This window comes from Crassostrea angulata, chromosome 9, assembly GCF_025612915.1.
Source record: "Crassostrea angulata isolate pt1a10 chromosome 9, ASM2561291v2, whole genome shotgun sequence".
Lineage (NCBI taxonomy): Eukaryota > Metazoa > Mollusca > Bivalvia > Ostreida > Ostreidae > Magallana > Magallana angulata.
In genome coordinates this window covers 20,703,366-20,724,258 of record NC_069119.1, presented here as the reverse complement: position 1 = coordinate 20,724,258, position 20,893 = coordinate 20,703,366, and the positions used below count along the sequence as shown (strand labels likewise).

Here is a 20,893-nt window from a genome sequence, read left to right as displayed (position 1 = left end):
TTTAGATTGTACAGTATTTGTACATGATAGTAATTCTATAACATAGTTTTTTGTAAAGATGCACATCAACATACTAGGTAAATTATATTAAAAACATGGTTAAGCAGAATTAATTGACAAGCCCATCTTTTTGACCCTATAGTTCCCTGTAAAGAAAGTGAAGTGTTTTATAAACGGAGTTGTTTTGTGATGGAGGATGGAGGGGAGAGAGAAGACACAGTGAGGGTGGGTGGGACTTGAGAATACTCACTCAGTGGAGACCCAGTTTATATACTACTTGTATTATTTTTCTTGCAGGTGTTATCTACCTCCCCCGTTTTGCCCCAGAGCTCCTCACCAACCCCTAACTCTCTTCTTACCCCAATATCCGCCGCCTACCCGACCATTCTCTCTGATGGATCAGTAGGCCTCTGGCAACAACAATGAGCTAAATATTCTAGGATACTTTATAATAAACCTGATTGGATGGACTTATAAGTCACCTGATTCTTTTACTAGTATAGTCACATGACACGAAGTAATTTACGTTTTTGAGGTTTTAACCTATTGGCGCAATGAGGATAGGTACAAATAGGGCCCTCATCATGTAAATATGGAGTCCATGTTTTTATACAGAGACTGTAACGATAACTTCAATTTCCACCCAAAATACTCAATCGACAATAACCTACTTACTTTTGTGTACATCATGACTATTTTACCTCCTGTCATGTGCTCCACTCACTCTTTTGTGAATGGCATTAATCAATATGTTGTCATGACAGTTGTTATGGTAACCATGTTTTCGTCTTGACAACCAGTAATTTTCTGACAATTTTTTTTTTTTTTTTTTTTTTTACATTTTTTATTCTGTATAATTTGTATCATTTTTTAAAGCCTGCATTTACTGTTTAATATACCAGCCCACCCAAATATAGCAACATGTGTTTGAGAGTTAAGTGGTATGTTTTTTGGTACCACCCAGCCTCTTGGTATAAGGCTCTAAAAGCTGATGAATGTCTACTTTAAAAAGAGCTACATGCAGAAGAGACATTGTAATTAGGTGAAATATAATCTTTGATTATATAAGTTAACCATGTAGGAGTAATTGTTGGGAATTCAGATGCAAAGTAGGTGTACAGTGGTTTGATATTGGGAGGCTATATATATATATATATATATAAGTGAAGTCCGTGTCAATCTTACAAAAAGAACATTGAAAAGGTATTCTATGCAAGTGATGTAAATATGTAAATAGTTCTTATAATCATTGTCATTCATAATTTTTTTTTAATACCCTTTGACTCTAGAACTTTTTTTTAGAAAAGAGGTGCTCCTATACCAGCTAGAGGACTTTATATTTTGCTTCATAAATGAATATTTGGCAGATTATTCAGATCAAAATATGATAGATTTTATACACAAGTACACTTGAAAACTTATTTAGATTTTTTTTGTTACTGTAGTTTTTTGGGATCCTAAGTTAGTATTTTCTCTCAATCTGGAACAACCCTATGACTATATATATCCATCACACAGAAGTATTGAGTGTTTTAGCACAAGGTTTGTTTATCAGTTAAAGTATACCTATGTGGGACCATGTGAAAATTGTATTTTTTTTAAAAAAGTTTTCTCAGGGCAGCATCAAAAACTTGTTACGCAATTTCCCCTCTATATACATTTGTGATGTTTCGTCAACATGTAGTACATGTTATATCAGTTTGTATATACAACTATAACATTCAATTGTTTAATGTGTAGCCCTATAACTTCAATCCAGTTTTTGTTATGTTTTGTAAGAAAAAAATAATTTAATATTCTCAATATAATGAATGATTATCAGTACTTTTGATGGAGAAAAGTAGTGGAACTTAATTCAAATTGGAATTATGTTTCATTCACCAAAAAAAATCTTGTTTCTTAGTGGTATATACAGTTATTTTGCCTTTTATCCAAGCTTTAAACATTTATATATATGTATTCTGTAGAAAAAAATATATTCTAAGAGAGATAACTCTAATATATGATCACAATATCAGTGCCTATTATTGCCAACATTTTTTTATTACGCATTATATAAACAAAGAAATAAATGTTGATACGAGTTTAAGAAACAAGTGCTACTACCTCTTAGGGAACTGTTGTTGAAGTCTACCATATACACCGCCTAAATTCACCTTGTATAAATTAACTTGTATTCTGAGACCTATCAAACTTACAAAGGCATAATATGAATAGCTGATGGGTTTATAGCCACATTCTATTAAAAGTCAGGTGATCAAAGCTTTTTATTGTTTTTAAGCTTTTTTATTTCCTTTTTTTGAAACCTCAATTGTATTTTTTTGTGTAACCTTTAAGGCCCTACATTTTAAGGACTTTTTGGGTGTATGATATGATGAATTAAGTTTTTCTTGTCAAATCTTTCTAATATATTTAATTTTTTTTAATCCAGAATCCATTAAATGGACTTGCCAGTGAAATAATTGTATTTAAGTATCATTAATATTCTATTATATAAATATATCACATTATTAAACATTTTGGAATCATGTTATACAGATGAAATCTTAGAGCATTAAATATTGGTGCTATAAGTTAAGAACATAGACAAGGGGGATAACTACTTTGGGTCATAGCTAAAGAGTAAGTTCCCTTGAACTCTTTAATCCAGATAAGAGAAAAGACTTTATATCATATCTATAATTTCTCCTAAGCAATTAAGCATCTCAACTATAGTAATGGGTTATATTAACAGATGAGGGGCTGATTACCTCTAAAATTAAGTAAAAATCAGATACTTCAATTTAAGGTTTTTTCATTTAAATTTTTTTTTTTTACATATGTGCTAAAACATTCATTTCACCCCCAAAAAATTGCATTCATCACCATTTAAAGATCCACGAATTCACCATATTAGGGAGTCGTCATGTTTTAGTGTTTTGATAAAAGCAATAACATGCTGTGTACATAGATGTTAGATTAGTAGAAAAACTGAGAAAAAAATATGAACAAACATTCTGTAAAGGGTGATGGTTTTTTGCTGCCTGTAAATATGAGATAGCAATTATTTTATGGCTTAACAAATTCTTTATTACCAAAATTCAAATTTTAATCTGTATGTAAGTGAAATAACGTTAAAATGTACATGTATCTTTTGTTAAGATTGATTGTTTTTTTAGAGCCTTTATTTTTTAGCAATTCATAGAGAAATGGTTTTTCATGATACAGTTTATTGATGTTTAACATGATTTTTTTTTGTTTTACTCATTATGCTGTGATGCAGTTATGCAACATGCAGTTTCCTGGTCTTTTGTCAATATTTTTTTGGATGCATGAAGATTATCTTTTTCTTTTGACTGTGGGTTACGATGGAAAAGATTGGTACTTCATTTGTAACAAATGACAATATAAGGAACACATCTGGAATCTTGCAATAAAAGTCATTTGTTACTGATAAAGTGAGTTCTGTTCTTTTAATATTCGATAACGAATACTGGATTAACTGCCTAAAGAGTTTTAAATGCCTCTTTTCAAAGAGCAGGGTATATATACTTCTGGATAAATCAAATTAAAATATAAACTATCGTGGTTTACAATATATGTGGAGAAACTAAACACTAAGCACAAGAGGGAATGCAGACAATCAAATGAAGAGAAATATGACATAAGTGGACAATTATCAAGCTTTAGAAGGATTTTTTACTTGGAACCACCAGAGCAAAAGGAAACAATTGCTCTATCGGACTAGGCCCAGGCGCAAATTAGCTCAGAAGATGACTGCTGCGGGTAAATGTGTGGTGTTGGTTTTTTTTTATGATATCTAGGCTTTTTTCCTGTAACACTTTCTTTTTATTTAATTCTCCAGTTATTTTTGTGCATGTTGTGAAATATATGCTTGAAAAGAGCAGACTTTGTGTTTATAGTGGCTGTTTAAAATTCTTCTTACATTATCCTCTGTTACAAAGTTCATAGCCATTAAAACACCATGTCTCTCTTTGTATTGCTCCAGTGTTTAATTTCCATATATATACATATATATATCAATATTTGTACACTCATTTTCTGTATTCTGTATGAAATGTAGATGACACACTCATATACATATATATATTTATACTCTAAACCTGTGAGTTTTGATGCTTGGGGATAAAATCATTGGATGGTATCTGATAAATTTGCTTAATCTTTTTGATAGAATTCATAGTAACCATAATCTTCTTGTAATGTAACAATGTCTTCATTTTTTCATTTTGAATTAAAATTAAAATTTTAATTTTAAAAATATCTCCCGTTTTTAGATAACATTGTTATTCTGACATTAATTCTAGCCTACCGACCATCCTTTGATAATTGTTCAAGTATCAGAACATGTAGCGATCAATATTGTACGTGAACCATACAATGATTTACCTCCCTTTACACAGAGGCTTGATTTGTTTTGTTTTACATATATATACATAGATGTATGGTTTTTATCGTAGCCAGAACTGTCTTTTTAATATATTTCTAAATATATATATATCTGGATGTCAAATGGAAGAGACTTGCTCACTAAGACTGCATCTATACTCTCTTTCAAATCTTTTGTGAATTATAAAGTAAATGGAAAGGGTCAAAGGTCAGTTTCACTTAGCAAGTCTCTTCAATCATAACTAATGCTTATAACATTCGCACAGATTGTGTAACCTCTGTCAAGCCCTCACCAGACTATAAGCTTGTGCAGTCATCAATTATCATCAGGGCCAGTTTACTGTAATGTTTTAATCTCATTCAATTTGATATTAAACCGAGTGTGATAATTGGTGATCACGGCTTGCACCTTTGTAACCTGTCTCTCACCCTCCTGGTGATCTTGGTTGACCCCTAAGGTTACAACAACAGTAACCCTGTTACCATGGTAACCACTGGTCAGACAGGATAGTTGTGAAGGGCTGGTCAGTTTTGTTGGAACTTTGTATTTTACCACTTCATTTTCCACTTGTAGTAAGAAAAACAAACCAAACTTTTCAACAACTTTAGCTATGTGTAAGAATTCTGCATATTTATCATGTAATTAGAACAATACTTTGTAGTTGTGTTAGAATATTAGATTTGATATATATATATATATATCTATTGTGAATCTGTGAAGCTTGACTAATGTGTCATTTAGGAGGTATTAATCAGTGTGATTTTACATATATATAGACCCTATAGATGTGTTCTCAAAACTATAACCTTGGCAACCCTTTTATTTATCATTAAATTTTTTTTTGGATAACATTTTTTTTTACGTAAATAGATTCCCAACAAACAATCAAGACCACCGGTGAAACAGACAATAGTCGATGCTTTTATTATATCTGATTTCACTTTCTGCCCAAATGCACCAAGATGTAACATCATTTAAATATATAGCCAATCCAAATATCTAGTTCGGCATGTCAGACTGATTTAACTGAAGTTTAACTTAAACAAGAAAAAGTTTTAGAAAAGTGATTATGAAAGATTATTGATTTGACCTTTAAACAAAATAATTGTCAATACACTGTATATTAAAACACTCTGTGGTAGGCTTTATGATTGATGTGTTTGTTTTCTGTTTCAGTACCTTGCATCCTCCCAACTTGGCCAGACAGCATACTCACAGATCCCATACCAAGGTGGTGCTATGTTTCAGGGCCTACAGATTGATGTGAGTTCAGATCAGTTATAAATATTTCTATGTCTTATAGCTGTTAATGAATTGTGCTCTAGTGCACCTACCCAGTAACTAAAGGTGTTTCTATCCCAATCATACAGTTATCTCACTCTTCTGGGTATATTGAAATGTCAACGTAATTGTGTTTTAAGAGACAGCTATTGCCAATGTATGGATTTTTGCACAATTTTTCACAAGTGTGTTCAAAGCTCGACCTTGTATTTTCATAATGATAAGGTTTGGAAATAAAAGTCTTGAAATGACAGCTGTTTAAATAGAGATACTTTTGTTAGGATGAAAACATTTTTATACTTAAAATTGAAACTTGTAGTGTTTGTCCGTGCTTCTTTTTGTCAACAAATTGCATCTAATGATCCTGGTAACCTCTGAAACCTATAGAAAATACTTTTTTAAAAGCAAGATTAGTCAATTACATTTAGGCTTTCTTTCACAATTCAAGAGAAAAAAATTGTTCAAATGCTGGTTTTAAATGCCAAATTGATCATGAACAAGCACTTGTACAGAAATATTGTGTATGTTAATTACTGTCTTCATGTCTACCATCCGTCTTGTTTTGATAGCCTGACCAGGCTGGTGGAGATGAACAGTTACAGGCTAACCTGCAAGCTGCTTATGCATCCCAGTCCAGGTAACACCATGTAATGAACTCACTTCTTAAAGTATTAATCTGTTGAAAATCTTGTCTATAATTAACTTGGTAATTCCTTAACCAGGTATTAATTGTAAATTACATACTTGCTACAGTTTTAAATTTTGGTCTAAATATGGATTTTGTTTTATACACTTCAAAGTTGAAATGACTGAATCAGAATTTAAAAAATACCATTTTTTCCTGTTTTAGCTTCACTTAAATCATGGCGGCCATGCACCAGACTGCTAGATTCAGAAGACAACTGATTGGTGCTATGTTTTGTATCCATTGCCATCAATGCCCTTACTGTACAGCTGTCGTCAGAATGGATCAAGTTTTCATCATTTCAAAACACTGCTTCTTCTTAATCCTTGGAAAATTTTTACAATGTATAAAATTTCATTACACAAACACTGTGTAGTGAGACTTTAGAATGTAGCTCCTTTTTTTTTCCTACGGCAGCATTTTTTTTCCTTGTAACCAAAAGAATTTTTTTAAATACTTATCTTATTTTCAAGTTGTAAGAACATTGCTGTGGAAATGATGATCAATATAACCGGCCTATGAGGTTAAGGATCATGTTGAAACTGTTAACGTTATGCAATAGGTAACTCTTCCTCAATGATGTCCAATTTTTTTTTTCCTGTGTGTGTTGAAAGTTCATTCTGTTATTTCTACCTCGACCGTTTGTTAACTGTGTAAAGAATATGTATAGTTCAACAGTTCAAATCAAAATGTACCGCCTAGAAGTACAATCGCTGATTGACAATATAGCTATTACCTAGTAGTTGATTATTGTTTCCTTGTCCCGAATAGTTGTTGATGAAATGAGATTATTTTTGTAATATATGGAGTGCTCTGACAATGTGGTCGTTTCTTGGAAGCATCCTTTTATTTTATGAACTCTGGGAATGGGTAGTTTGTTCCAGAAAAAAAAATTGATTTAAAAAAAAAATAAAAAATAAAAATAAAATTTAAGACCTATTTCTGTACTACAATGGTTGTCATTGATGCTAACGTTTTATTTTTTATTGAATGTCACGTGCTAAAGTTTATGGAAGAAAAACCACATTGATAGGCTTAAGAACAAAAAATATAAGGGAATGAATGGATTAGATTTATATACACAATAATTTTTCTAGAATAGTTTTTTTTGTTGATGAATAACTCTACAAAATCAGGTCATCTATAATTGCTCATTTTAGTATGTGCATGGTGGAACAAATAAGGACAGATAAGAGAATACTAGCTGAATTTAGGAGAGTTAACAGCGTACATTTTACTGCATTTTTGTTTTGAACTCTGTCTGACTGATCCACTCATTCATAAGGACAGTGTTTATCATATACATGATATGTGTATATAATATATCACACTGGTTACAACCTGTCACACCATTTCTCTCTCTGATCATTGATAATTTCATCCATCTCATTTCTGTTCCATTTGAAGTTGTACACACTTTTAAAAAAAAATGATTTCTTCGAACATTAATGTGGAATGAGCCTTGAATCATTTGAGAGTGAAAGAAGAAATACTTGTGATTTTCAATCAATTGGTATTTTTTTTTGTTCTATGGTTGCTTTATTCTTTGATTCTTTTGGTAGCATCATTAAATTTAGTAATATAATAAGGAGAACAACTATCATATTTATGCACAGTGGAGAAATTGTATGAATATGTTGCAAGATTTTACTCATTTTTTGGATGTGGAAGGCATAACCTTCATTATGTCAATGTGATGAAGGCTATGCCTGTCCACTTCTCTAAAGGATATAATTTGGAGGCAATTTACAGATGCTAGTGTTTATTGTACATTAATGAAATTTGGAAATTATGTATATGAAATGATATTTTTGTTTGTGTTGTTAATTAAGTCAGGGTTGGGGGAGGGGGAGGGGAATCGAAAACGAAAAGTCAGTAGACTGAGATAAAAGAATTGGATGTACAAGTACATTTTCTCCCTTGCAAAAGTTAAACTTCAGAGTATGTTAGTTGGATCACAGCCGAAAAACTTGTTATATATGTGGCCTTTTCTTATGGTAAGCAACATTTTAGATGCTTCTTTTTGGGAATTTCCCAGACCTGTGATGGATGACCTTTTTGTACTAGTGCTGTAGCTTTGTAAATATATGTCCGCAAGCTTTAGTTCATTTTAGCTCATGTAGTTGCCCATTAGTTACCATGAATTTTAATTGTACATAATTCTTTTTGTATTTTCGAATGGGATTCACATTTTTTGTTTAGATTGTGCATTTTCAAGGAGGCATTTTTTCATTTTACAATAACTGAATCATTAGTAGGAGATTTGCCATAGATGTAAGTAAGGACGATCGTTTATGAAGTTTAAATAAAGATTAACCATAAATGAAAAGTTGCTGGAAAAAGAGTGGACTAAGATAGAGTTGTTTGTTAACTGTAAAAGCAAGGATTTTAGGTGTATAGATTTGTTGAACAAATTCAATTAAGTGTAATATTTTCATAAAATCCTCCATTGAATGGCATTTAGTATATGTATATATTTCACAATTAATTTTAATTGTATTTTTTTAAACTTTGATCTACATTTAATCTTTTAAAACTACACCTTAAATTTTTTTTTGTACATGCATAGCAATTTTTTTTATTTGAATTTGCCATTTCTTGTTGTTATAAACACAAATATATCTATAATATCCATTTTTATCCCTTTTAAAATATTTACAAATGTTCTAAGAGCATTAAAGATTTTATCACTTTGTTTATAAACTTGTTACATGTATTGAGGAATTTTAAAATATTACAGCATATGATTAAGTAATTGATATATTGTAGTTTGACTTAGTTTTTTTTTTTAATTTTGTTATGCGTATCTTTTAGACCTATACTATATGAAAGGCACTTGAAATAAGTGGAAGATAAGATATATGTACATTAATGATATTAACATGTTGAGGAATTTTTAATTTTTAGCAATGGCTAGTGTTTTATAACTTAACAGTAGTAAACAGAAAAACATCAATGATTTAGACTGCTTACCCATTAGAAATTGTTACTGAAAACCACTCTCAGGGAATAGAAAGCAAACAAACAATAACTACAACAAAAGTCTGTATATTTAATCACATCACTGAAGTAGCACTGTTTGTGTGGAGAGGAGAACGCGATTAAAAGGTCCAAAAAACAACAGTCTTCCATTTTGTTTTTGTACAAGACTGTATATGTGCAACAACCATGCAAATGCTTTTTGTTACAGTCCATACATATGTTGTTACGGACTTGAGTGTAGAAAATTCATCATGGTTTCATATGTATGTCTTTTATAATTCTTGTTTTAATGAAGGTTATTGTCACTAGAGGGAAAAAAGTGTTTCGTGTTTTGGGTCAATTCTTACTGAAGGTCATAGTACTCGCGTGCATGCTAACTGTAATAGAGGTCAAATCATGGGTTTTCAAATTGGTTGGGACCAGAATTGAATTATTTCATAAACGAAAAAAAAAAAGATCTGAAAATTGACCTGAAGTAAAAATTGGCTGAAGTAAATCAATTAATGTACAGGTAGATTTGTAGATCATAGTGCAGCGTTAGTGTTTGTATGGAGTTTGAAAAGTCTTGTGAGATCATGTGATCATATAGAATGTCATTAATCTGTTTTTTGTATTGATACACAAAATTTTTTGTCTTTTTTTTTTTTTAATTTGCATTCATTGGTAGAATTTTAATTTCATGTCGAATCATGTCATCATTCATTAGAAAATAAAAAAAAATCACTTGGTTGATTAAATCAATTGTTTTTTATTTTCTTTGGGAAGACAACATGGGGAAAGTAATTTGCTGCCTTATCTCAGAACTACATTTACCGTCAAAATTTACAGAAAGTCACAAAGGATCGGTAAAAAACCACAAGGAAAATTCGGGATAATATGAATAATGTTCAATGATTTTAAAAATATAAGATAATTTTTTTTTAAATTTAACCCAGCTATATACTGTTTTAACGAGAACAAAGACACCATTATATCCCATGATTATCTAATTATGATTGGACCTTAACGCGAAGTTCCATTCACGGTGGTTTTTATCCTCGCCTGATAACAGCATGGCACCTTAGAAACTAGATTGGGTCCTCCCAGTTAAATTGCGGAATCATCATTGTTCGTGGTGGACCATTCTTTCATTTGATAACCCTTGCCGACGAATTTACATCCCCACGAAGGTATAAGCAAGCATATGTCTCATATTCACTTGCTACCAACGAGACTTCGTCTCCACGAACCAAGAAAATTTTAGCTACCAACGGATATTGACCCGCCCGAATAATGATGATTCCACAGTAGGTATCTTTAATATGAAACAAAAACGAATGCATGAAATCCTCCGTTAGATATTAAGGACTTAAATGGCAGCAGGTTGGTTAAAAAAAATGAAAAAAAAACTAATTGATTTCAGTGAGCCTAAATATGTTTTGAATTTTCGTATATTTGATTTTGTAAAACAAGTTTATTTTGTATGAACATCTTTCAACTATTTTCAGTACAGATTTAGAAAACTACTGTGGTTTCATCAATATTCGTTGAATACCAATTTTCGTGGATTTCGTTGTTTAGTTGATCCACGAAATTAAATGTTCATCGAAGTGCAATTTCTATTAACATTTTGTATTGATAAGGTCATTGGCCACGAATTTTCCTATCCTTGAAACTGTGATTTTCACTTTATCCACAAAAATTGATACCCTTGAATATTAATGAAACCACAGTATTTGATTAGAATAAGGTGCAATAAAAGAGTAAAAAAAAAAACACAAAATGTTTTTTTTTAAAGATTTATTTTAAGCAAATTTAATGTATTTCTTATAAGATACCTCCCAACTATACATGTTTTACAACTAATACAGTGTAGGTTCATTGACATTCTGTGTACACGTATAAACTTATAATATATATTAAAAGATGCATATGGTAAAAAAACTACGGTTAGCGAATGGAAATCTACGCCACAGATATTTCAAATGGAAGAGGGGGAATTGGATAGGCAAAGTACCTACCCAATCCTTCTGTGTTTTGATACAAAGGAAACCTTGTTCAAACAATTACACTGTATTACGGTGTAGGTTTATTTTTGACTGTCTATATAAATGGAAATATGTATGTTCGTTAGTGTTTATAGAAGGTTTGGACTAAATTTAACCTCCCGACATATTCCGTAAACGGTCAGTTACAAACCTAGCCAATAAGTACATGTAATAGTAGCGATTCGGCAATATATTATATATTTTTGTGAAAAAAAATCATATATTTCAAATATAGCCAAACCCTTGAAAACGTCAGAATGAAAATGTTAAAGTGCCGAATTCTGGACGGATAGATATTAATCTTCAGTCAATGGAATTTTTTTTCTCATTTTTTTGGGCGCGCCAAAAACAAAAGCTGTTGACAGAAATAAGAATTTTATCTATACGCGAATGATCGCAATCTACATGTATATTGTACCAGCAGTTGCTCTATGTGTATAAATAGGATCAAGAAAATCTTAAAGAGAGCGGATCGAGTTCGAAGCTTCTTTACATTACTAACCATGAAACCGATTACATGCTTACTGATTGTATTGGTGCTATGTCAGCTGTGTATGACCACATCAGCAGCCAAGCTGTTCAGCAATGAGAATGTGAAGAAAGTGAAAGACATGGCCAAAGATCTGGGCTCGAAGATGAAGGACGAAGCCAAGGACTTTGTAAAGAAAGTCAAAGGTACGTTTAGCATACATACATACATACATACATACATACATACATACATACATACATACATACATACATACATACATACATACATACATACATACATATAATAAGATAACATATGTACGTTCACCTGATGAAGGATGTTATAATCTAGAAAGCGCTAGTAGAAACTTTGGAACTGTTAATTTTCTGTTTCGATTATATATATATATATATATATATATATATATATATATATATATATATATATATATATATATATATATATATATATATATATATATATTACACACTTTTTGCATTAATATGACATTTAATAAAGAAGATGGGTGGATAAGGCGTGTAAAATGCCCATACGCGGTCGACAGGCTACTGAAAAATTAAATTATCAATAAATCTGATGGTTTTTTTTTTTAAATCATTTAAAACAATATATATTTAACGAATCATTGATTTTTAACCTGCAATTACGTTCAATACTTGGAATATGTTGACTCAAATAGGCGTATACGTATCAAAACCTGCAAATACTGTCATTTTTTAGAACTTCAAGACATTTTCTTTTATAGAGTGGTTCGGTGCTCCATATTTTTCTTATAATCTAATTAAGGTCTATTGGAAAACAAACCGATTTCAATCAACAAAAACGTGGAGAGATGACCCACTATACATTAAAAATACCATTTTGTATCCGAACAATTGAACGTTTTGAAAAAATAATACAAGTCCGGTAGTTCGTGGCTTTAGTCACACGTCTGAAATGGCTCGGTGGTTAGAGTCCCTGGCATAAGCTAACCTTATATATCTAGGGTTTTTATGTTACGGGATCGATACCACCAAAATTTCCGACAATATTTTTTTTTACTTTTTATTGGTTAAATATATTAAAAACTGATTATAGTTAGAAATTTTGCTTTTGCAAAGTTGTATTATAATTTACTTGATTAGATTCAATTGGGGAAAAATAAATACAAAATTGTATTTCACCACTAAACCGAATGGGCATTTGCGCCATCTTATTCCCCCATCTTCTTTCTTTATTTCGTTCAAATATTAAACGATTGTCGTGAGAGTTACTGAAAGTGGTATATGGTTTATATAAAAATGATTTTAAACAGCAATTTATCCCTTAGATGTACATTAGAATAAAACTTCTATTCAGTAAACCCCTCAGATAAAAGTATTTTGATTAGACATTTGTATTTAATACTATTTCTTTATAGAGAGCTTTTTGTTTTTTAGGAGGTTCATGTAATCTAAAAATAGCCATTATCACCAAACCTAGAAGTGATAAAAAATCAACAATATAGATAAATAGAAAGATAAATATGTATAATTATCATCACTTTTGTTGATATGTACATTGTATGTATGTTGATGTTGAGTATCTTTCATTTTCATTTGCTAATGATATTTTTTTTAATATTTGTTTTACTGTGTTGTAGACATAGATGTCGAAAAACGCTCTATAGCTGACAAAGTACGCCTGTAAAGAAAAGCCTTCAACTGTATGAAAAAAGACTTATTGAATAAAGATTGACAAGATATTGATAGCATCCGATAATGTAGTTATTGAGTCTTATTAATGATCCTGTACCGGTAAAACTAGAAGGACTGTTCTGCAGGTTCAGGACCAGTGATCGGATTTACCTAGAGTTCGGATATCGGTACTTAGTCTATGTTTATAAAACTATACGAATTTTGCATTAAAATTGCTTTTAAAACAAAATTTGTGTATAATAATATAAAGTAGCTATAATAACCTAAGTAAACTTAAATTAAATTATACTTTTATTCACAAAAAAGGTAAACAGCAAAAAGACAAATCATTTTTTAAAAAAATTAAGAGTGTTTATTTGGTCTTGTGAAATAAATCATCTTCCGATATGATACTTTAACTTATCTCACTTAAATGCGACACGAACGATTGAATATTGTCAAACGTTTTGGAGAAATCTTTTGTTCTTTAGTACACAGCAAGTAAAGAGAGATTCATAGAATAAATAGAATTTAAAAAACCCACATGAATAATAACTACATGTTAGTTATAAAACACTTAGTTATTCGTATTGACCACTTTGCTATTCTTTACACTTAGATTATTTTGTAAAAAGGTGGTATGGGACATCTGTCGATATTAATGTGGATTAAAGTACATTATAATTGAAATACTTTCATCGGTTTAGAATTTTCAAATTTAAAAATATCTAACCAAAAAAAAAAAATTGCTTTTAAAAATATTTTGAAAGGTAAAAATTGTAAAACCCACAGTGGGATTCGAACTCATGACTTACAGATTCGTAGTAAACCCTCTAACTCATTGCACTACGCTGTTAGATGACAATATTGGGAAAGAAACTTCTTATATAACTGCACTTAATTTTATTGTTTATTTCGATAAACAATACGTCACAACATGGAAGTGTCCCATACCACCTTAATGTATACCCATTTTTTCTCAGTTACTGACAATATACACTATACTTCAAGGGTTAAATGTCATACTAGATGTATTAGCAAACAAAATACTGAGAAAAGAGAGGTCTAAAACAGCGTTGTTACAATTATATTTTATTTATAAAGTAAAAAAAAATTGGACAGAATTTTGATCTATATTCAAATCTAACATAAAATAAGCACTGTATGTATATCTGCAATTCTTTAGAACTGCATGTTGGTCACTCCATAACTACTCCATCCAACTTTTATAACTCATCCCGAATTAAGCGACGACGGCCATTTTCCAATATTCTACTAAGAAGAGCAGTTGCTCCGGACTTTAGATTTTCCCCTGTTCTAATTGGTTCATCGAGGATAATGTATTGCTTGCTATTGGCGTCATATGATGGCCACTTTGGAATGCTCTCTCCATTTGGATTACTTAAAAAGTGAGAAAAAAATAATAATCTATAATAAATCTAATATATCTATAATAAATTAAAAGTTAGATACAATTAAAGGTCGTCCAAAAAAGCAAGTCAACCTCTATCATTCATCTTTACCGACTGAATTAGAAATCTTATATTTTATGGTAAAATATTATAGATACATGGAAAAAAAATGTGTAAACCATGTTCGTTAACGAAGGTCTACAAGCAAAATAATTTTTGGATCTGAAAGATCTAAAACGAAGACAAATCTTACCCAAACTTTGCAAAGTTAGTCCAGTATTGGATGATTTTTTCAGATAAGATTTGATCTTCCTCAACTACTTTCCTTTTTTCCTCCAGAATTTCCAGAATGTCCGAAAAGTCGAAGAAAAAACGTATGTCATCTCCATGTCCGGCTCCTTTAAACCAAGATGGCGGATTTCCTCCAAAAGGCAAGGGACTCGGTTTGGTTACAAGAAATTGATAGGTGTTTGACAGTGTATTGTCTCTGGCGTGAATTGACAGCATTATGTTGCTTGGCACGACGAAGGTCGAATCGCCAGAAAACTCGCAGACTTTATTACTTTGGGCATCTATACTTTCAGTGGTGGTGTAGAAATCACAGATTTCTTGAACTAATTCTGGAACATTTCCCACTGCGTTATTGATAAAGACAGGAGCTGTCATCTCACATAAAACACTTTTTGGTATTTTTTCTGTGACATTAAAGTTATATTTTTCTTGAACTTCAGGTGACAAGCCCATGTACAGCATATTGCCTTCACCGTCTAGAGTACCGGACATAAAATCCAGGGAGCGGAAAAATGTATAGCTTTTATCTTCAGGAGATTTCGGATAAGCCATCTGTTCATCTATTAGCTTGCCATCTGCAGCTGGATATAGTCCCCCAGCTTGAAAAGTCGCATTTTGGGAATCCGTTATATCGAGCATTGTCATAGCATTTGTTATATTTTCAACGGGTAGTTCTTGTAAACAATGTAGAGTTTCTGCCACATCTCCTTTGTCGTTGCAATGTGTTCTTTCTAAAAAAAGATCTTTTGTTCTTATTTCCCATTCCTTCTTTGCAACGGCAACGGTGGACACTACCCCACTTTGAGATATAGCTCGTTGAAACAAACCTTCGTTGGATGGAATCAGAGTTAGCAAACTAACAGCCATACCACCTGCTGACTCCCCAAAGATGGTCACTGAGTTCGGATTTCCACCGAAAGAAGCAATGTTGTTATGAATCCAACGGAGAGCCTCGATTTGGTCCATTATTCCGTAATTTCCCGACAACAGAGGATCATGCATTGTAAAGAAGCCTAAGAGTCCAAGTCTGTAGTTGATGGTAACGACTATGACGTCCCCTTTTAAAACCATTGGTTGTGGCTTGTACTGATTAGCAGCTCCAAAAATGAAGCCGCCCCCATGGATCCATACCATCACTGAAAGGTTTCGTGCTGTCGAAATTTGACCAGGAACATAGATATTGAGATACAGACAATCTTCCTCTGTCTGTGAACTATTAAATCCAGGAAAAGGAAAGTACCACTGAGGACAACTCGGTGATTTCGCTCCAGAAATTCCTTGAACTTTTTCCCATTCTCCAATAGGCTGAGGTGGCCTGAAACGGAGCTCTCCGATTGGAGGTTTGGCAAACGGTATTTTTACAAATCTAAATACTTTTCCATCGTCAAAGTTTTCCTCATAACCTCTAACCCAACCTGACGTTGTTTTGACTTCAACGGCATTAACCACGTCATCTCCTTTCACCAAAGATACTACCAAAATTATCGTAAAAATGTAGAACTTTATCATATTTTTATTGCAAAGGTAGACACTTTTCTGAACCTGAAATAAAAGAAGAACAAGAATTATGAACATTAAAGACCTAAAGAGTCCAATCGGCATGTTAACAGGGTTCGACAAAAATTGTTTAGTCATGGCAGGTAGAATGAGATGCCTTAAATATTTAAAAGGCTTCCTGATCGCCTCAGTAAAAATCATAATTATTTGGTTTTTATAATAATTTGTCAAGATATTTCAAGGTAGCCTCCTCCCCTTCTCGTCGTCCATCCTGATTGAAAAACATCGGCAAATTTATGTTTTAAAAAACTAATCTTTATGAAGCATAAAAACAATTTTTGTTCACAGTTGCTCGGTCCGAATTTTTGGTTATGGCAGTCTCAAATAATTTCCATACAAACTAATTATCTGAGAAAGTGTCTTTTACTAATTAACGATTTTTTTAATTGTCAATGAGTCATGGACTCATTGACAATAAAAAATTGTTAATTAGTAAAAGACAAAAGTTATGGACTATTTACATCAGCAGAATCAGTATCATTTCAAAATTAGATATACTCAAAGTAAATAAAAATAATTCCTTTATGGGCCAACGAAAATACCAACGAAAATGCTTCATGAATTTAGGAATTTCAGGAATTTTAGCATAATTATTATATTAAACACGTACATGCACTTAGCATAACCATCGTTTAAAAACGTACTAAGCAGCCTTCAACACCACCGACACAGTGAAGTAGATCTATGAATTTTAACAACTACAAAACGTTCCCTCGCCATTTATGTTACATTTATGATTGTTTAAAAATGGGAAAACCGTTTGGTGTCGTCCCCGAATGATTGAATTTATTCACCCCGCATTTTATACATCAATTGTAAACAAAGTAAACTTAAAAATCAGCAAACAAAATGTCCACAGGTTTAGTTTCAATTCGTCTGAACATTATCAATGAACTTTATTTAAAGCGATGTGCAAGTCGTTAGTACAAGCATACAGGTGTCCAAGCCAGGGGCGAATTTTAGCATGAGGCGAATTAACGTGATACTCTTTATAATGTTTACATTATTAATTTGCACTGAAATTTTTGGCTTAATTGACCGGATAAACAAATGCAATGTTTATAATTATTTAACACATTCTTAACATAACCATCGTTAAAAAGCGTACACAAAATTTGATACATGACTAAGCTGCAGTGAGCCTTCAACACCACCGACACCGTGAAGATCTATGAATTTTAACAGCATTTTACCGGTCCGTCGCCTCGTATGTTACATTTTTGATTGTACAAATATATAACCGGAAATAACCCTAGAAAAACAAAATTTAGTTTGACGGTTTGTATGATCTTATCGAGCTGACTAATACTATTAAGGAATTGTTTACACTGACTTACTGTCATCTTTCCAAACATAAAACGGTGTAACATTCATTTTTGTCTATAGTAATTTGCACCCAGATAATAAATAGTCCATGTGTCCACCGTAAACAAATACTGAACAACAGATAAAATTATTTATTGGTCAACATTTCAAACTTATGGTTTCTGTTAAAAGCTTTAAATTAAGTCATTTATGTGCGGTACAAGACCTTCCCATTGCCATGATATTTTTCACGTAAAATTAAGGTCTCATTAAATCCTGTTTTTTGAAGGAGCCAACACAAAGTGCTACGATGATTTGATTATTAAAAAAAATTACAGTATACAGTATTTTTGTTAAACCACGTTCACCTTACAAACGCTGAGTGCAAGTACAGTCTTTCATATATAGAGCGCACTGAGATGCAAACAACATGAGAAATGTAAAACATGTATAAACTCGTACCTACAATTATATGAACATATATCCTTCAATCCTTCTCGACGCAGCTACATGTAATAAAGACTCTGAAACCGTGTCTGCCTTATATACCAATCTATATGCAATTAAACAATTTTGAGACATATCTATTTATGAAAATATGAATCATCTTGTACATATCATCTTTGAGTATGTGGGTTCAAAGTTCAATTTTTTTTTGTTTTTTGTTGAATGCATTTTCAGCGATCTATAATTTTCTGCATCAGATTAATCAGAGCTTTAGATATTAAACAATACATTTGTGTTCTTATAAACTATATTCATTTTTATCATACCCTTCTATGTCAGCAAAAGTAAAGCAGATCTTACCTTGAATTTACCTGTGTGAAACAAGAAATACAAGTTGTGATTGTAGGACGCCGCTTCACCCGTATTTACAAAGCACTGTTCAAACTTTCATAGTGCGATCTAAATATTGAACCATTATCACACGTGTTCAACATGCACTTTTAGTTTTAGCTTTTCCTTCCTGTTAACACTGATAGAACCTATATTGCATCCTTATAAATAATGTCAATCAACTGATACCTGCACATCAATGACTGTCCATAATTTGCATAATTCCGTTGTTTATGAATCGTTTGATTTAATTGTGCTTGAATATTGAAAATTTGAAATAATATTATATTAAATAATTCAATTATTTGTTAAAACGTATAACTTGAACTTGAATTGATCAATTACTTTTTAACAAGATAATGTATATAAGTGAATATGTGTTCTCAGTTTTAAAAAAAAATATATATACCCTAAAATCAGGAGACCATGGTGTAGAAACAGGGATTGTTGTTGTAAAACAGGAAAAAAGCAATCCAGAAGCAAACTATATATCATATCAAAATAAGATTATTTAGACCAATTAATAGAATGAAAAAAAATCAATGGCTATATACATAGCATTTATCAATTTGACACCCTGCCCTAATACATGTACATGAAAAAGGCAAGGCAAATTAAATAGAAACCTCCCTCCATGATCAGGTTTTTATTGCTAGTTTGAATATAAACAACCATAGATGTTTAAAATTAATAGAGAAATTTGAAAGCATATCAAAGATTATACGTTTTTAAAATATAAACAATATTAGGGGCAGATAGGCATTTAACAAAACTAAGTAAAATTATTATAGGTTACATATTGTATTCAGTTCTTTTAAATGTTAAATGTTTTTAAAACCCGTTTTACGACTTTGCAGAAACGTACAACGTGTACTCTAGAATTCAAAACTGTTGCTTTGTTAAAAATGTGGAAACTTTGTGGCTTTTCATATCCGCAACGAATTCTTAACACAGTGGGAAAGACATCTATCTTACAGGTTGATTTTGTTTCATAAATATATCCAGCCCCAATAATTTTACACTTGGGTCATAGTAATTGAATTATTTCACAAAAGAAAGAAAAATCTGAAATTTGATCTGAAGTAAGAATAGACTGAAGTAAATTAATTATTGTACAGGTAGACTTGTAGATCATAGTGCAGCGTTAGTGTTTGTATGAAGTTTGTGAAGTCCTTTAGATGATTACCTGATCATCTAAAATGTCATTAATTAATTTTTTTCTATTGATTTTTTTTATCTCTTTAAAATATGCATTCATTGACAGAATTTTCGTTTCATGTCATTTCATTTCATAATTCTTTAGAACATAAAAAAAATCACTCGGTTAAAAAATCAATTGTTTGTTTGTTTCTTTGGGAAGACAACATGGGAACAGCATTTTGCTGCCTTATTACAGAACTGCATTTACTGACAAATATATATATTTACAAAAAGCTTGAAATGACCAGAAAAAAGCATAGGATAAATCTGGATAATATGAACATTGTTGAATGATTTTGAAAATATAAAATAAAAGACTTTAAATATTACCAAGCTATATATTACCTTAACCAGAGAAAAACAGCTTTATATCGTATGATAATACGTGTATCTATGTAGGTCCACCCTAGTAGTTATCATGTTACCATGAGATGGATGAAGATCCATTCACTGGTTTTTATCCTTGCGAGATTACACCGTGACATTTTTGATACTACATGTATAGATTAGTTCCTCCCAGTTATTATAGGTTCATTAATCTACAGTATCTTGATTTATATTTAAAAAGTGTATATTATCCTTCATTAAACATTAGGGACTTATATGGCGGCGGGTTGGTTTATAGAATGAATTTTAATCTAAAAAGCATTATGTATATTTAAGGAAAATAAAATAATTTAAAACATTTCATATCATTAAAAATTTATTGTAAGTTTTCCTTGAAAATATATCAATTTTACACCCAGCCCTGGTAAATGAAAAGCAATTTTAGTGACAG

At 31.4% G+C, this 20,893-nt stretch overlaps 2 protein-coding genes and 1 long non-coding RNA gene across 14 annotated transcripts in view; 2 read left to right on the top strand and 1 right to left on the bottom strand.

Moving 5' to 3' along the window:
- Positions 1 to 10,075, top strand: part of LOC128163727 (RNA-binding motif, single-stranded-interacting protein 3-like) — a 78,362-nt gene extending 68,287 nt beyond the window's left edge. For 8 of the 9 annotated variants that reach the window (XM_052827373.1, XM_052827371.1, XM_052827376.1 and 5 more), the window contains 3 exons: positions 5,567 to 5,653; positions 6,241 to 6,308; positions 6,522 to 10,075. In XM_052827373.1, coding sequence (XP_052683333.1) covers positions 5,567 to 5,653; positions 6,241 to 6,308; positions 6,522 to 6,531 — 165 coding nt within the window. In that variant the 3' untranslated portion in view covers positions 6,532 to 10,075. Of the gene's footprint in view, positions 1 to 297; positions 3,438 to 5,566; positions 5,654 to 6,240; positions 6,309 to 6,521 lie in introns of those variants that run through there. The other variant, XM_052827372.1, reaches the window with a different exon arrangement.
- A 1,748-nt stretch (positions 10,076 to 11,823) lies between these two features.
- On the top strand, positions 11,824 to 14,038 carry LOC128163770 (uncharacterized). The gene is made up of 2 exons (XR_008240860.1): positions 11,824 to 12,040; positions 13,480 to 14,038. It is a non-coding gene; the product is annotated as an uncharacterized LOC128163770 (long non-coding RNA).
- Positions 14,039 to 14,589: 551 nt separating this feature from the next.
- Positions 14,590 to 19,011, bottom strand: LOC128163769 (carboxylesterase 1C-like). Of its 4 annotated transcripts, none has more exons than XM_052827423.1 (4): positions 18,886 to 18,988; positions 18,541 to 18,631; positions 15,179 to 16,758; positions 14,590 to 14,914 (listed from the first exon to the last, which is right to left on the bottom strand). In XM_052827423.1, exons 3-4 carry the CDS (start codon positions 16,723 to 16,725, stop codon positions 14,740 to 14,742), a joined length of 1,722 nt encoding a protein of 573 aa, XP_052683383.1. In that variant the 5' UTR covers positions 16,726 to 16,758; positions 18,541 to 18,631; positions 18,886 to 18,988; the 3' UTR covers positions 14,590 to 14,739. The 4 variants fall into 4 exon arrangements, with proteins under 4 accessions (XP_052683383.1, XP_052683385.1, XP_052683384.1 ...); XM_052827425.1 differs by having other exon boundaries at positions 18,545 to 18,631; XM_052827424.1 differs by lacking the exon at positions 18,541 to 18,631 and having other exon boundaries at positions 18,886 to 19,011.
- Between the last annotated feature and the right edge of the window lie 1,882 nt (positions 19,012 to 20,893).